At 45.4% G+C, this 14,839-nt stretch overlaps 2 protein-coding genes across 3 annotated transcripts; one reads left to right on the forward strand and one right to left on the reverse strand.

The window, feature by feature from the left end:
- Positions 1–1,535: 1,535 nt before the first annotated feature.
- Positions 1,536–3,732, reverse strand: znf668 (zinc finger protein 668). The gene has a single exon (XM_081601101.1). The coding sequence runs from the start codon at positions 3,730–3,732 to the stop codon at positions 1,765–1,767; it is 1,968 nt and encodes a 655-aa protein (XP_081457227.1). The 3' UTR covers positions 1,536–1,764.
- A 210-nt stretch (positions 3,733–3,942) lies between these two features.
- znf646 (zinc finger protein 646) lies at positions 3,943–13,054 on the forward strand. 2 transcript variants are annotated; one of them, XM_008436311.3, is made up of 4 exons: positions 3,943–4,079; positions 6,319–8,389; positions 9,663–10,511; positions 11,200–13,054. In XM_008436311.3, the coding sequence occupies exons 2-4, from the start codon at positions 6,468–6,470 to the stop codon at positions 11,882–11,884; spliced, it is 3,456 nt and encodes a 1,151-aa protein (XP_008434533.1). In that variant the 5' UTR covers positions 3,943–4,079; positions 6,319–6,467; the 3' UTR covers positions 11,885–13,054. The 2 variants fall into 2 exon arrangements, with proteins under 2 accessions (XP_008434533.1, XP_008434532.1); XM_008436310.3 differs by lacking the exon at positions 3,943–4,079 and adding an exon at positions 4,341–4,860.
- Positions 13,055–14,839: the final 1,785 nt, after the last annotated feature.

The following is a 14,839-nucleotide window of genomic DNA, read 5'->3' on the forward strand; positions in this document are numbered from 1 at the left end:
CTGAACAGATGTTGAAACGCGTTTCTGAGGCGCTTTGTTCCGGTTCCTGTTGGAGCGGATCGGAGTCCTGTTGTTGTAACGCTCAGTCTGTCTGTCTTTCTGCTCCCCAACAACCTCAAACTTTAACGCTCCCGCAGTTTAAAACCTTCTTCTTTCTCTTGGTTTTAAACTAAAATGTATAAATTCACGGTAATTTAACCAACTCACAGCAAATCCTCAGGCTGTTTCACATCCTGTTCCTTTGCAGCACCTGGATTTAACTAACAGGTACGAGCCTCTCATTGGATCATTACTGCGGGGCGATTATCGTCCAGCTGCAGAAAGTTATTCACCCCCAACTGATACAACCAGGAGATAAAATAAAACCTTTCTTCTATTTTATTGTTAAAATATACATGAGAACGAATAAAACCTGATTTTACGCATCCTGTCCTAAAGTTTACCTTTAAAATCTGCAGGCTAATAATGAGAATTTAAAAAATAAGTCTTAAATATGCACAAACAGTGAATCCTAAAATTATTCACATCCTGCAGATTCAGACTGGAAGTTATTTAAAACGTAACATATTTTATCTGCTGGGAGGTGATATTAACGTTTTGGATCGGCCGGACAGAGCAGGAAGCTGAAGATTAGGGTGATGGTACGGAGGCCTTCCAACCTCAGAGGGAAAATATCAAAATACCAGAAGTATGGAGCTAAAATGGGGCCATAAAGTTTGTTAAAAAGAAAAAGAAATTGAAAAAAACATTTTTTTTCCAGTTTCAAAAAGTTTTTTTTCCAGACTAAATTTTTTTATTCAGTTTAAAGTTTTTTATTTTTCTGTCTGAAACTTTTTTTCCCCCAGTTTTAAAATAATTTTTCAGTTTCAAATCTTGTTTAATTTTTGTCCCTTTGAACCAGGGGGTCCAAAGTGGGTCCTGGTTTAACGCACCTGCATCAAATGATGGCTCATTGGAGGCCTGAGCAGAACATTGACAGCAGGGAGCGAACTGGAACATGCAGGACGCCGGCCCCCTTATGGGGGCAAACTTATGGCCCCAATTTAGCTCCATACTTTAGAAACATGCAGAAAGTTGTTCAGTTATTAGAAGAAGAAGCATCTGTTGGGATGACAATAAAGGTTTTAATTTCTAATAAAAATAATTTGCTAAACCAAACAACCAGGTTTGATTACGATTATTTACGTTTATTAATGTGTCTGCAGACGTAGAGTTCTTTGGAGATATATTTTATAAAAATATACAGAACTGAAATGAAATTATTTTAGATATAAATCTGTCAGGGGTGTGAATACTTTTGAACTTTACATTAAAGTCACCAAATGTTGAACCCAAACTGAAACATTAAGATTATTTCACAAAGATAAAAAAAAATAAGGTTAAGCGGGAAATAAAATATTTTTATTATATTATACTTTTTATTGATATAAAAGTTTCACAGTGAACATTTTTCCACTACAACTACAAATAATAAAATGGTTAAAATGGATTTAAAGCACATTTAATGAAGGCAAATAATTCTATTGCGAGGGAAGTAAGTAGAGACGTGTTGGTTTATTTGTTTAGTTCATAGCTTCTGTTTGCAGGAGAAATGATTTTATGAACAGATTAAAACATGAGGAGCACATGTAGGAGATTATAAAACATTTTTTACATCATATTTGTTAGAAATCATAAGAACGATCAAGCCCTAATAAGTTACACCAACAATCTTTTTTTGTGTGTTTGTTTTTTCTTTTACAATGCTGGTTGTTTTTTAAAAGATTAAATTCCTTCATCTTTGACCAGGTAATCTGGGAGGTTGTGGAAGGAGCTCACAGGTACGGTCAGAGACATGGCGCCGGGGTCAGAGGTCGAGGCCGGTGGGGGCGAGGGAAGCGGGTCTGTGTGAATGATCTCATCCACAGCTGGGACTGCAGGGGCTGCCGCCGCCGCGGGGTGAGTCCGCAGGTGCTTGCGCAGGTACGCGGCGAACAGGAAGGCCTTCCCACAGTGCGGGCAGCGGTGCGGTTTGCTGGCCGAGTGGATCTTCTGGTGCTTCCGCAGCCCCGATCGGTTCTGGAAGCCCTTCCCACAGTTGTCACAGACATGCAGCTTTTTGTGCTGCTTGGCATGATCCTCCAGCTCCCCCAGCTGGCCAAACTCTGCGCTGCAGGTTCGGCAGACGTGCAGCGCAGCGGGGTCGACCGGGTGGAGCGCCTCGTGGGCCTGAACCTCGTCCCAGGAGGCGAAGGTGGCGTCGCAGAGGGTGCAGGAGAACTGTGGCAGCGTGGTGTGGGGGGTGAAGCCCGTGGTGGAGGTGGAGGCTGAATCTTCCTGCTGCTCCGCCAGGTGAGTCCTTTCGTGCTTCCGCAGACTCGAGGAGACCACGAACGACTTCAGGCACTCCTCGCATTTGAAGGGTCTCTCTCCAGAATGAACTCGCCGGTGCTTGTTGAGGCTGGAGCGCTCAGTGAACGACTTGTCGCACTCGGTGCAGGAGAAGGGCCGCAGCCCAGTGTGGACCAGCATGTGGCGCCGCAGGTCCCAAGATGCCACGAAGGCCTTGTCGCAGCTCTGACACTTGTACGGCCGCTCCCCAGAATGGACGCGTTCATGCACGGCCAGGTCGGCCGGCTGACGGAAGCGCTTGGAGCATTTGTCGCAGGGGTACGGCTTGAACCCCATGTGGGCGCGCTGGTGCCGCCGGAAGCTGGATGGGTCGGAAAACATCTTACCGCACTGGGGGCAGAGGAAGGGTTTCTCCCCAGAGTGTGTGCGCAGGTGGGACTGGTAGGAGGACAGCTGCGTGAAGCCTTTCCCACACTGCTCACACTGGTAGGGTTTGTTCTGGGAGTGGATTCGCTGGTGGCATGCCAGCGACGATGAGCGGGAGAAGGCCTTGCCACAGTCGGAGCAAAGGAACGGCTTCTCGCCGGTGTGGGAACGCTCGTGGTTCTTCAGGTCCTTCAGCTCCGTGTACGTCTTCCCACACTCCTCACAGGCATATGGACGGTGGCCCTGATGGTTGCGTTTGTGCTTCCTGAACACAGAGGGGTCGGCAAAGCTCTTCCCGCATTCGGCGCAGAAATATGGCTTCTCTCCGGTGTGGGAGCGTTCGTGGACCTTCAGCTTGGACAGGGTGGGATAGCTCTTGTTGCACAGGGGGCACGAGTACGGTCGCTCACCACTGTGCTGCGTCGTGTGGATCCGCAGGCAGATAGCCTGCATGAAGGCTTTCCCACACTCAGGGCACACGAAAGGTTTCTCCCCGGTGTGGGAGCGGCTGTGGTTGCGCAGCTCCGTGGTCGTCTTGTACGCCTTGTGGCAATCCGGACACTGGAAGGGCCGCTGGGAGGAGTGGGTGCGTTCATGCTTGGAGAGCTGAGCTTTGCTAGAAAACGTTTTGGTGCATTCAGAACATGCATGCTGCTGTTGCTGCTGCTGCTGCTGCTGCTGCTGCTGCTGCTGCTGCTGCTGTTGCTGCTGCTGCTGTTGCTGCTGCTGCTGCTGCTGCTGCTGCTGCGTTGCATGCGCTGCCAGCTTGTGGCTCTGCAGAGCCGACATGCTTTTGAAAGCCTCTGTGCATGTGGAGCATTTGAAGCTGGGTTTGGCTTTTGGAGGTCTGCCTCTGCCGCGTTTTTTAACCGGCTGATCCCTCACCGCCTCTTCTTCTTCTTTGCTGTCATCATCCTTCTCCCGGGGGGTAAACTGCTGTGCAGGAGGCGGGCTGCCAGGCTGAGGGGAGGCCATTTTTTAATTCTAAAAGCAGATCAAATTAAAAACAGATTTGCAGTAAGTATAAAATAATTCTAACAGGAAATGGATGGATTAATGCTGATCAGATGAGTTGAAACTGCAAATAGAACATCCTGGAACAGAAAAAGTAGCACATAATCACAGAATATGTGGAGATGCTGGTATTTATTCTCAAAATGGCTGGCATTAGGACCTCAGGGACAATAAGCTAACCGCTTTGATGACAGAGGAAGTCGCTGCAGTGACAGCTGTGCAGACACGGCAGCCACCGCACCAGCCTGCGCCTCTGATGAAACCCTCCATGTCAGCGGGATGGGGTCGCGACGTGCGGGACACGACATGTATGTATCCGCCGCTGCTAGCTGTCACGCTACTCATGTTGACTCAAAATGGCTGGCTTTAGGACCGCTGGTTGCTCAGATCAGACCGCAGATCTCAGCAACGGACGCCGCTAAAACCACCAACCTTTCCCCGAAGGGTTCTTTAAAACAAAAACGAAAGGTTCTCACCGGAATTGGTTCATAAACAGTCGGCAGACTGAGTCCCGGAGAGACGGTAGCTTTAACTGCCTGAGCCGCTGTTTACCGGAGGTGGTGTCGCGTCGGCACTAGGACCCTGATGACGACAGCAACTAGCCAGAGAGCCAAGTTTGCATCAATAATATGTTTAATATTTAACTATTCAAATAAGAGAAAAATAAAAATGATATAACCACTTCCAGAATATAACATATTTTAAATTAATTTAGTAATATTTGTATTCTTACGTAGCATCGCTAGCAGCGTCAGCTATTAATCTGTCTCCGACAGCTAAAATAAATCATTTCCGGTACTTCCTATAAAGCTTAGCACTTTAATGTGACATCTTTATTTATTTATTCATCTATTTTATTTGTCTAAATCTCAGGTTTACCAAGCCTTGATAAATAAAGAATTATTAGCCGGGTGCTGCTAAGACGGAAGCATTTCGCTGCTACACATTTCCTGTTTCCTAGCAACCAGAGCGATGTGGATGGAAGAAGAAAGGACAGTTTGATAAAAGGGTTTGTCGTTTATATGAAAAATAGGTCAAACAACAAACAATATAAGTGAAGATTCGTGCAGGCATTAAAAACATCTCCAGGTATTTAATCTTTAATACGTTCTTCGTCGTGAAGCCTGTATTTTATTGAAGGACGGATGTTTGTTTAGCTAACTGGGGCCGCTATCCTTTTCTAACTGCTCAGTTACAACTGACTTGTTGACTAGTGTCCAACAACACTGACTTTACTGTAATATTGTTTTGCTGTCGGCAAAAATATTAAGATTTTTTTTATTAAATTGTAGATGGAGTCGCTGTTTTCTGGTTATTTATCCAGTTTGTAAAACAGGTGCAGACATGTTAGCCTTTAAGCAAAACCCACTAAGTTTAAAAGGGACGTTAAATTGATTATGTAGGTTTATATAATAGAATAGTACTGAACAGGATTAGGGCCAAAAAAAGGATTCGGACTTTTGTTTCTCAGAAAAAAAAAAACCGCATATGTAAATATATATAATATATATATATATGTGTGTGTGTGTGTGTGTGTGTGTGTGTGTGTGTGTGTGTGTGTGTGATCTAAATAAATTGAATAAAAAAGGTAAAAATAAAATTAAAAATGCCTAAAAATGTAATTTAAAAGGAGGTATGAAAATGTTTGCATGTGTAGAAAACACATTTTTTATGGTCTTACAACTCAGTGAGATAAAATCTTCATCCTAATATATATATATATATATATATATATATATATATATATATATATATATATACAAAGTAATTGTTATTTTTTAGACAAAAGCTAAAAATAAAATTTAAATAAATATAAATAAATTAAAATTAATAAAACATCAAATGAAAATTTAAAGAAATTAAAAAATGGGGGATGAATATTTTTTGCATGTACAGAAACACATTTTTCAGTTTGGTACATTCTAGTTATTTATTTGTTGTTGTTTTTTTTATGTTTGTAATTTTGCCTCCAGAAGTAATTTCACTGATTAACAAGATGCTGAACACTGACATAAAATCTTCATCCTAAGGTTTAAGTATTTATTATAACAACAATAAATACGTGTAATTTTAAAAGGGAAAGAAAATGTTTTTAAAATACATACAATCCCTTAAACAAAATAAAAAAGGAGTAGTATTTCATGTTCATGTGTTGGAAAAAACTTTTAAATCTACATTAAGAGTTGAAAAATAACTCGGTGGCAAAATCTTCATTCTAAAGTATTTATATTTATTAGAAATGAGTAGCTGTAGGTTAAAATGTTAAAAAATAAATACATCTAATAAAACAAACAAAATAAGGTTTTAAAAATATGTAAATAAATAAAAAATAAAAATAAATATACATTTTTTAAAAGTGGTGTGAGTGTTTTTGCATGTGAAGAAAGAAACACAATTTCATTGTCCACATTAAGAGTTGCAAAATAACTCGGTGACATTAAATCTTCATCATAAGGTGTTTTTTTTTTATAACTAAACAGTTTCTCAGTTTAATATTTGTCAGATTTGTTTCTTCTGTTGGTCAGTAATCATCTAGCTCTCTTCCAGATTTCTTCTTGCAGTTTCCTGTGAAATAGTTCCTGGATCCTGCAGCAGGAACTGGATTCCTGTTACAGGAAATAAAGTGCAGAACTAATGCGACGGTTGCGTCCTGGGCTGCGGTGTCACAGACAGGACTGGGATTTCTCACTGCAGACATGTCCAGCCCGCTGCAGCGCATGGATGCTTATCATCCACTAGAGGACGACCGCAAATTCAAATGCAATGTATGTGGGCGTGGCTACAGACACGCCGGCAGCCTGACCAATCACAGACGGACTCATGAAGTGGGTTCGTTCCTGTGCTCCATCTGTGGGAAAGAAAACTGGAACGCCTCGGCCATGAAGAACCACCTGCGCAGCCACGCCTCGCTTAGGAAGTACTCCTGTGCCGACTGCGGGAAATGTTTTCGTCTGGCGGCGCAGCTGCAGACGCACCAGACGGTTCATCTGCCCCGCAGATCCACACTGGGCAGTGAATGCGACCAGCAGCCTGAACGTAACGAGGATGCAGACATCGCTGCGATTCTCACGTCGCAGCCGGAGCGCCGCAGCGTGGCGCCAAAGAGACCCTTTCGCTGCGACCAGTGTGGGAAGTCCTACATCCACCAGCGCAGCCTGACCAATCACAAGAAGAGCCACCAGCTGGGCGAGTTTGAATGCACCGTCTGCTTTAAGCTGTGTGGCAACATGGCCGCCCTCTACAGCCACCAGAGGATCCACAGGGCGCGAGGCGAGATGGATCAGAGTGCGGCTACCGGGTCAGAACCGGACCTGTTCCAGAACCAGAAACGGGAAACTCCAGAGAATTTCTGCCTCCTGTGCCAGGTGTCTTTTCCTGGAAACAGAGAATTCCAGGAGCACATCCGGCTGCACAGGTCTTCGCCTGAGCCGGATGTTTCCCTACCAGATTCCGGCTTCAGTCCGTCTGCTGCAGAGGTTCTACAGAACTTTGATCTGAGTGGGTTTGACGGTCCGGATGGTACAGACGCCACGGTAATCAGCGCATCACGGAGCGCTGTAAAAGAAGAAACGTCCCCTCCGGATCCGGATGAGAGACCCTTCAGGTGTCACACCTGTGGGAAGAGCTACCGTCACTCCGGGAGCCTCATCAACCACCGGCGCTCCCACCAGGTGGGCGCGTTCCGCTGCACCGTGTGCAGGAAGCAGTACCCCCACCTGGCCGCCCTCAGGAGCCACCTGCGCCTCCACCGACAGCGGCGGCCATCTTCCCGGCCGCGGCGGCCATCTTCCCGGCCGCGGCGGCCATCTTCCCGGCCGCCCACAGAGCAGAGCTGGCTCTGCCCGGAGCCTCTGAGCCAGCAGAACCAGACCGGGTTTGGATCAGATCAGGAAAACATGGCCGCCGACCACACCGGCAGCGAAACGTTCTCCACTCAGGGTCTCTGCTCCCAGGTTGCCATGGCGACGCACATGTGCGCGGACTGCGGCGAAACGTTTGCAGACGTAGCCGGGGTCAAATCCCACAGCTGCATCCTGCTGCACCAACACACACCCTGCAGCTTAACCCTCGACCCCAGGGACGCTCAGAGCCCGGAAACAACAGAGTTCAACTACTTTGAGCAGGGTTGCCATGGGAACAGCGCCGGAGAAGTCGAGGATCCCGACGAGGACGATGATTATCAGTGCTCAGTGTGCGGGATCAGCTACAGCAGCATGGTGGCCCTCAGGAGCCACCTGAGGGGCCACACCCAGTCTGACGGCGCTCTGCAGGGCGCCGACCCCCCACAACCAGAGTCGGGGGAGATGATGATCTGCAGTAGCTGCGGTGTCTCCTGCATCAGCTACAGCCACCTCAGCAGCCACGACTGCGCAGCCGAGCAGGAAGTTAAGGTCTCCGAGGAGGAGGAGGAGCTGAGGCCCGGTGGCGGCGGCGGCGGCGGCGTGGAGCGCCAGCATCGGTGTGATCAGTGTGGGCGGTCGTATCGCCACGCCGGCTCGCTGCTCAACCACAAGAAGTCCCATAAAACGGGCGTGTTCAAGTGCTCTGTCTGCCAGAAACGCTTCTACAACCTGCTGGCGCTGAAGAACCACCAGAGGTCACACTTTGACCTCAAGAGGTCAGTGCATCGGCAACGTATTGATTCATCGATCGATTATTCAACAGTCAATCAGATAAGAAAGTGATGCATGCTATAGATTTTTCACTTAAAGCTGCAGAACGTGATTTTTATAAAATATATTTTTTCCATATTTGTTAAAATAGTCAGATAATCAGAAACATAATCTGTGAAAAGATCGATCTCACTGAGCTGCTAATTCAATCTACAAAAACAACCAATCAGAGCCAGGAGGCGGGTCTTAGTGCTGTCAATCACACTTGTGTGCGTGCTGATAAATGTGTAGAGATGGGAAAACAACAAAATTGTTTATCTGCCGTCATGTGTGGCCATGCTAACTAGCCTTAGCATTTGTAGCTGTGTTGCATGCTATGTTGCAGTGAACCAGCTGTAGGGTAGCAAAGAGGTAGGGGTAGGGATGAGTAGGAGAGTGATTGACAGCGCTTAGACCCTCCTCCTGGCTCTGATTGGTTGCTTCTGACTGACTGTTATTCCTTTAACAAATGATCAGTTTGGTATCATACTGTCACCACATAATGATAATTTTTTAACAAATATTTTAAAAAACGTATTTCAACCATTCAGAGCTGCCTAAACATTTTGTTCTTGCAATGCGCTAATGTGCTGCTATTAGCAGAAATGTTCCCACCGCTGCTTTTATGTAACAAATAAGTTTCACCTTTTAAACTGAATTTCTTAAAGAGGCAGTATTATGTTTTTTCCAGCCACATAGTGCCGTTTTATAGCAGAATCAATGCTAACGTCAGTTGTTATGAAAATGCTACCTACATATATCAATGTGACTTCAAAGAAATTTAACGTCCTGATTGAACGCCTTTAATTTGGGCCTCTGTCTCTTTAAGAAGCTCCTGCTCTTCCTGAAGCTCCGCCTCCAGGAAGTCGTCCCAACATGGCTCCTCTATTAACCCTTTAACGTTTTTACCAGCGCTGCTCTGAGCAGCAGCTCCTATAATGAGCTCAGCAGCTGGTTGCTAATTGCTGCTGGCTAGTCTGGAGGAGCTGAGTGGGGGAGGAGCTGCGCTCGGAGGCGGGGCTAGGGCCACCCAGGCGTTTTGCAGCTGAATGGTTGCCATGGAGAGTAAAGGATTTCTCAGACATTCATGAAGGAATCACTAACATTACAGCATGATGGAAACATAAAGTCTATTTTAATGACACTGCCCCTTTAAATAATGAACTTTTCCATGTTTTTGTAGTGTCAGGTTGAGGTTTGTGGTGATGAGCTGTGATGTTTTGTGGGTTTTTTTTGCAGGTTTGCCTGTCAAGAATGTGGAAAAGCCTTCAAGCTCCAGAAGCAGCTGCTGAACCACCTAAGAAAACACAAACAGAACCGAGCCAGAACCCAGGATCTGAGCGATCCAGTCCAGGGTGTCCGGCCGGAGGGACGATGGCGGCAGGCGGCAGCACTGGACGGCGAGAAGCGGCCGTTCTCCTGCGACCAGTGTGGCCGGACGTACCGCCACGCCGGGAGCCTGGCCAACCACAGGAAGTCCCATCAGACGGGCGAGTTTTCCTGCTCCGTCTGCAGCAACGTTTACTGCAACCAGCTGGCCTTGAGCAACCACCTGAGGATCCACCTGGCCAAGAGGCTCCTGTGCCAGCGCTGCGGCAGAGGCTTCCGGGGCCCGGCACAGCTGCAGGCGCATGTCTGCGCTGCGCTCAGACCGAAGGCCGCCGCAGGCCGGACGGGCCTCAGGTCCAGGAAGCCCTCCTACCAGCAGGCGGCGCCGTCCTGTGAGGAAGAGGAGCGGCCGTTCAGGTGCGACCTTTGCCCCCGCAGCTACCGGCACGCCGGCTCGCTGCTCAACCACAAGAGGACGCATCAGACGGGCGAGTTCAGCTGCACCGTCTGTGCCAAGCGCTTCACCAACCGCGCGGCGCTGCGCGGCCACGCCCGCATCCACAGGAACAGGAAGTACGTGTGTACGGCGTGCGGGAAGGCCTTCCGCCGCGCCAGCGTCCTGCAGAACCACCAGCGGCTCCACGGACCGGCGCCGAGCTTCCAGAGTCAGACCGGGCTGAAGAGGCAGCGCCGCCTCAGGGGTCAGGAGGTCACAGCGCCCCCTGGAGTCCAGGAAGAGACAGAACAGAAGTGCTTCAGGTGAGTTCATGAGATATTTCTCCATTTTTCAGCACAAACATGAAAACTGTGAAAACCGTAGAGATGAAAGGATCTAAAGGACCAAAACCTGACATTAGTAGTTATTTTATTAACTACGGATACAATAACTTTAACATGTTTTTACTCAACAGTTAAAAAGTATTTGGTAAAAAGTTACTCAAGTTCTGAGGAACTGATCAAATTATCAATCATTTAATATTTTAAATTACTTAATCTTACGGATTAAAATATAAAGTTAACTGAAAATTTTGGAATTTTCAGGACAAAAATGATAATAATTTATAAAAGTAACACAAAATAACAAAATAGGCAAAAGAAAATTTTTCCAAATCAGTTTTTCAATTAAAAACTGATGAAACTTTAACAGAAACTGCAGCTGTGAGTTTGAGTCTGGCGGTTAAAACATGTTTTCATTCAGTGGGTAGAAAATCTAGAAATTTGACTATTATTAATACTTGATAATAAAATTACTCAGGTAAAAGTAAAAAGTACAGTTTAGGAAAACTCCTCAAAGTAAATGTAAGTAGTTACCACCCAGATCTGAGAGCTTTACAGACACGATTTCAACTAATATGTAAAAAAAGATATATTTTTATAAAAGTTACACACAGCAGCTCTAAATAAAATGGATTAAAATTGGATTGGAGATTTTCTGTCTGTGGTGCAGGTGTGACCTGTGTGGGCGCTCGTACCGCCACGCCGGATCGCTGCTCAACCACAAGAAGTCCCACGCTGCAGCGCTGCACCAGTGCAACTTCTGCCTGCAGACGTTTCCCGACGCCGTCGGCCTGCAGCTGCACGCCCAGATCCGCCGCCAGTGCTGCTCCGAATGCGGCAAAACCTTCTGCCTGGCGGCTCACCTGCAGAGCCACATGGCGGCTCACGCCAGGAAGCCAGCCGCCGCCGCCGGGTCAGAGCGCCGCGCCGTGGAGAGCAGCATTACACACGACGACCTGCAGAGCGAGGACAAGAGCCACGTGTGCGAGCACTGCGGCCGCGCCTACCGCCACGCCGGATCGCTACTCAACCACAAGAACAGCCACAAGACGGGCCGCTTCTCCTGCGCCGTCTGCCGCAAGGAGTTCTCCAACCTGATGGCGCTGAAGAACCACCGCCGCATCCACACCGAGCCCCGGCGCTACCAGTGCCTGACCTGCGGCAAGGCGTTCCGCGTCTCCACGCAGCTCGTCTGCCACCGCCGCATCCACACCAAGGAGAAGCCGTTCGGCTGCCAGCGCTGCGGGCAAACCTTTTCCAGCAAGTCCAACCTGAGGCACCATCAGAAGCTGCACCAGAGCGCCGCGCAGCTGAGCAGCGCCGGCGCTTTCCTGGACCTGGAGGCCTTCCTGTGACATCATGCTGCAGCACAGGATGTCAGGATGAGGATTACTGCAGACACAAATACATCATACCTCACCGCCGCCATCTTGGATGTGGCACATGGAGCGGTAGAACAAGATGGCTGACGTTTTGCATTACAGATCAGATCCAGTGATAGAATAGAAACATATTTATGATACAAAAAAAGTACATTTCTGCCAAAACACTGAGAAATTTTGAGATTAATCTTAATTTCAGAAAAATAACTCAGAAATGTTCTAGAAAAAAAACCAAGAACATTTTTAAGCTGAAAAGTTTAACATTTGTGGAGGGAAAAGAAAGAATTAATTTCTGAAATTTTTTATAAAAAACTTTAAAATTTCTGACTTTAAAAAGTCGAAAATTTGTGAGGAAAAAACTCAAAATTTTTAGATAAGTCTTAGAAATTTTCTAGAAAAACTAATGAAAATTCTGAGTTTTAAAAGTTGAAAATTTTCAACTTTTAAAACGCAGAATTTTTTTGGAACGATTCCTTAGAAGTTCGGTCCATTTCATTGTGTGCGGCAGGTTTCCACATCCAACATGGCGGACGCCGTGACGCGTCGCAGCATCGGGCCGACCCGCTGCATGAGGCGTCTTTGATATTTATCCTGTTATTATCAGTAATTGTATCTCCTCAGAAAGAGTTCTCTGGTGTTCAGAGATGTTCTGGTTCTGGAAGGTCCGGTCAGCAGGTAACAGAACTCTGTCTTTATTCAGCGTGAATCCAGATCAGACTCGGCAGCGTTTGGACCAAACCAGAACTATAAACTCTGTTTATCAGTTAATTACGACATTCAGAGCCACTAAACCTCCTGGGTTTGGATCCGGAGCCAGAATTCATAACCGGTTCAAAACGGCGTTTCAGGGTCACTGCAGAGTGAAAAACTGAGAAAACTTCTCAGAAATTTTCACAGAAAAATCACAAATTTAGAGAAAACTTCTCGACTTTTGGAACTGATAAATTTTAATGTTTTTCCTTAGATCAAGTAGAAAATGTTTGACTTTTCGGTGTGAAATTGCTCCTTTCTTCTATCTGCAGTGTCTCTGATTCGTACTTTCTGCCTAAATGGATGTATTTGATTATTTGTTGATGTATTATGTCTGTATTTTACCAGAAATGTTTCTGACTGCTGTGTAAACATCATGTAGCCTTTAAAACAGGGGTGTCAAACTCCAGTCCTGAAGGGCCGCCGTCCTGCAGTTTTTAGATGTGCCACAGGTACAAAACACCTGAATCAAATGGCTTAATTACCTCCTCAGTTCTCCAGAGCCTTGCTAATGACCTAATTATTCTATTCAGGTGTGGTGCAGCAGAGGCACTTCTAAAAGTTGCAGGACACCGGCCCTCGAGGACTGGAGTTTGACACCCCTGCTTTAAAACATCAGTCGGAGGATGAAGATGAGGATGAGGATGGCGGCCTCTGAAGGATCAACCTGATCTCTGCTGAAGATGCATAAAAATCCTTAAAAAATGTGATAATCTGTAATAAATGTCTCGTATTGACACTGGCAGCAGGTATACATCGGCTGATGGTTGCCATGGAGACTGAGTTGCCATTTTTAGCTGCAGTTCTCTCCATGCACAGCCAGAAGAAACATGGCTCCTCATCCATACTCTGTGTTACGTCATAATTATTCCCCAGGGAAACGGAAAGTAATGGATTATTAGTCAGACGTTTATTTTAAAGAGCATCAGGAGAATTGATCCATTTTCTCCTTTAAACTAAACTTTAGTTTCACTTTAAGGCTTTTTATGTCGACTTTTCCAGAGATGTGAAGTCATCGGTGAAAGCCTGAATGATTTATTTCTTCACTCGTGCCATTTCAGACATGTTTTTTTAGCTGAATCCTGATGCATTATGGGAACATAAACAGGGTTAGGGTTAACCCTTTCCCAGCATGAGCTCCTTTTATTTTAACTTTAAATGATGAGATTGGGGAAAGTTTCAGCTCTTCTCTGTTTTGTTGTTTTTTCTTCATGTTTTAAACATTTTTTGACTTGATCTCAACCAAAAATGTTCTTAAACTGTTTTAATTCAGCTTTTTATATTTGTTGCCTTTATATGTGACTGATGACCTCTGACCTCAGTATGGAATACCTCAGAAACTTGTTGCCATTGGAAACGGAAACACTCAGACTCTTTGGTTCATGATGCGACTTCCTGTTTATACAAATGTGTCCTGGGGACAGGAAGTCCGGTCCGGTCCGGTCCGGTGTCCAGCAGAGACGGTTGGGTTGGGACATTATGACTGTCTTTTAGTATTATTATTAATAATATTATTATACTATATGCAGGCTGTAAATTCTGATGAAAATGTTGTTCGGACCTCATTTAATGTTTCTTAGTAGGAGAAAAATGAAATATCTAATAAAAGCAACATTTACTGAATTAATTGACTTGTGATCAACTCCTCACTGGATAACAATAGAAATAGAGGAACTATAGAATCAGGCTAAATGTTAATGTAAAAAATAATAAATAATTGTTTAAGGATTTGATGTATTGGTGCTCTGTGGGAGACTGAACTATAATTTCCCTGAGGGTAAATCCCAAAGGGATGCATAAAGTTTCTATCATACTATGATTATAATTATACAAGTTTTTCTTGTATTTATGATTTTTTAATAAATGATGTGAGACAAAGAGCATCTTGTGTCTCCAGAGCTAACAGATAAAACTCAGATCTCAAAATGAAGCTTAATTTTTATTTTATTAAGTAAAACATAGATAAAAAATGTAATTAGTTCAAGGAACCAATTAGCAACAGTTTCTTTGCCAGAATGTGTCATAAGAAATTAATCTAGTATTATGTCTGTAGCAGAGGGGCTCTGGCCCCCTGCTGGGCCCCATCTAGAACCACCCATGTTCACAGAAAATATTAAATATGAACAAATGAAACACCTGGAATACGTCATTCTGTGCAGCAGGAAGGTTCTGGGTTCG

Source organism: Poecilia reticulata, chromosome 19 (genome assembly GCF_904066995.2).
Source record: "Poecilia reticulata chromosome 19, P_reticulata-male-v2, whole genome shotgun sequence".
NCBI classification, from domain to species: Eukaryota; Metazoa; Chordata; class Actinopteri; order Cyprinodontiformes; family Poeciliidae; genus Poecilia; species Poecilia reticulata.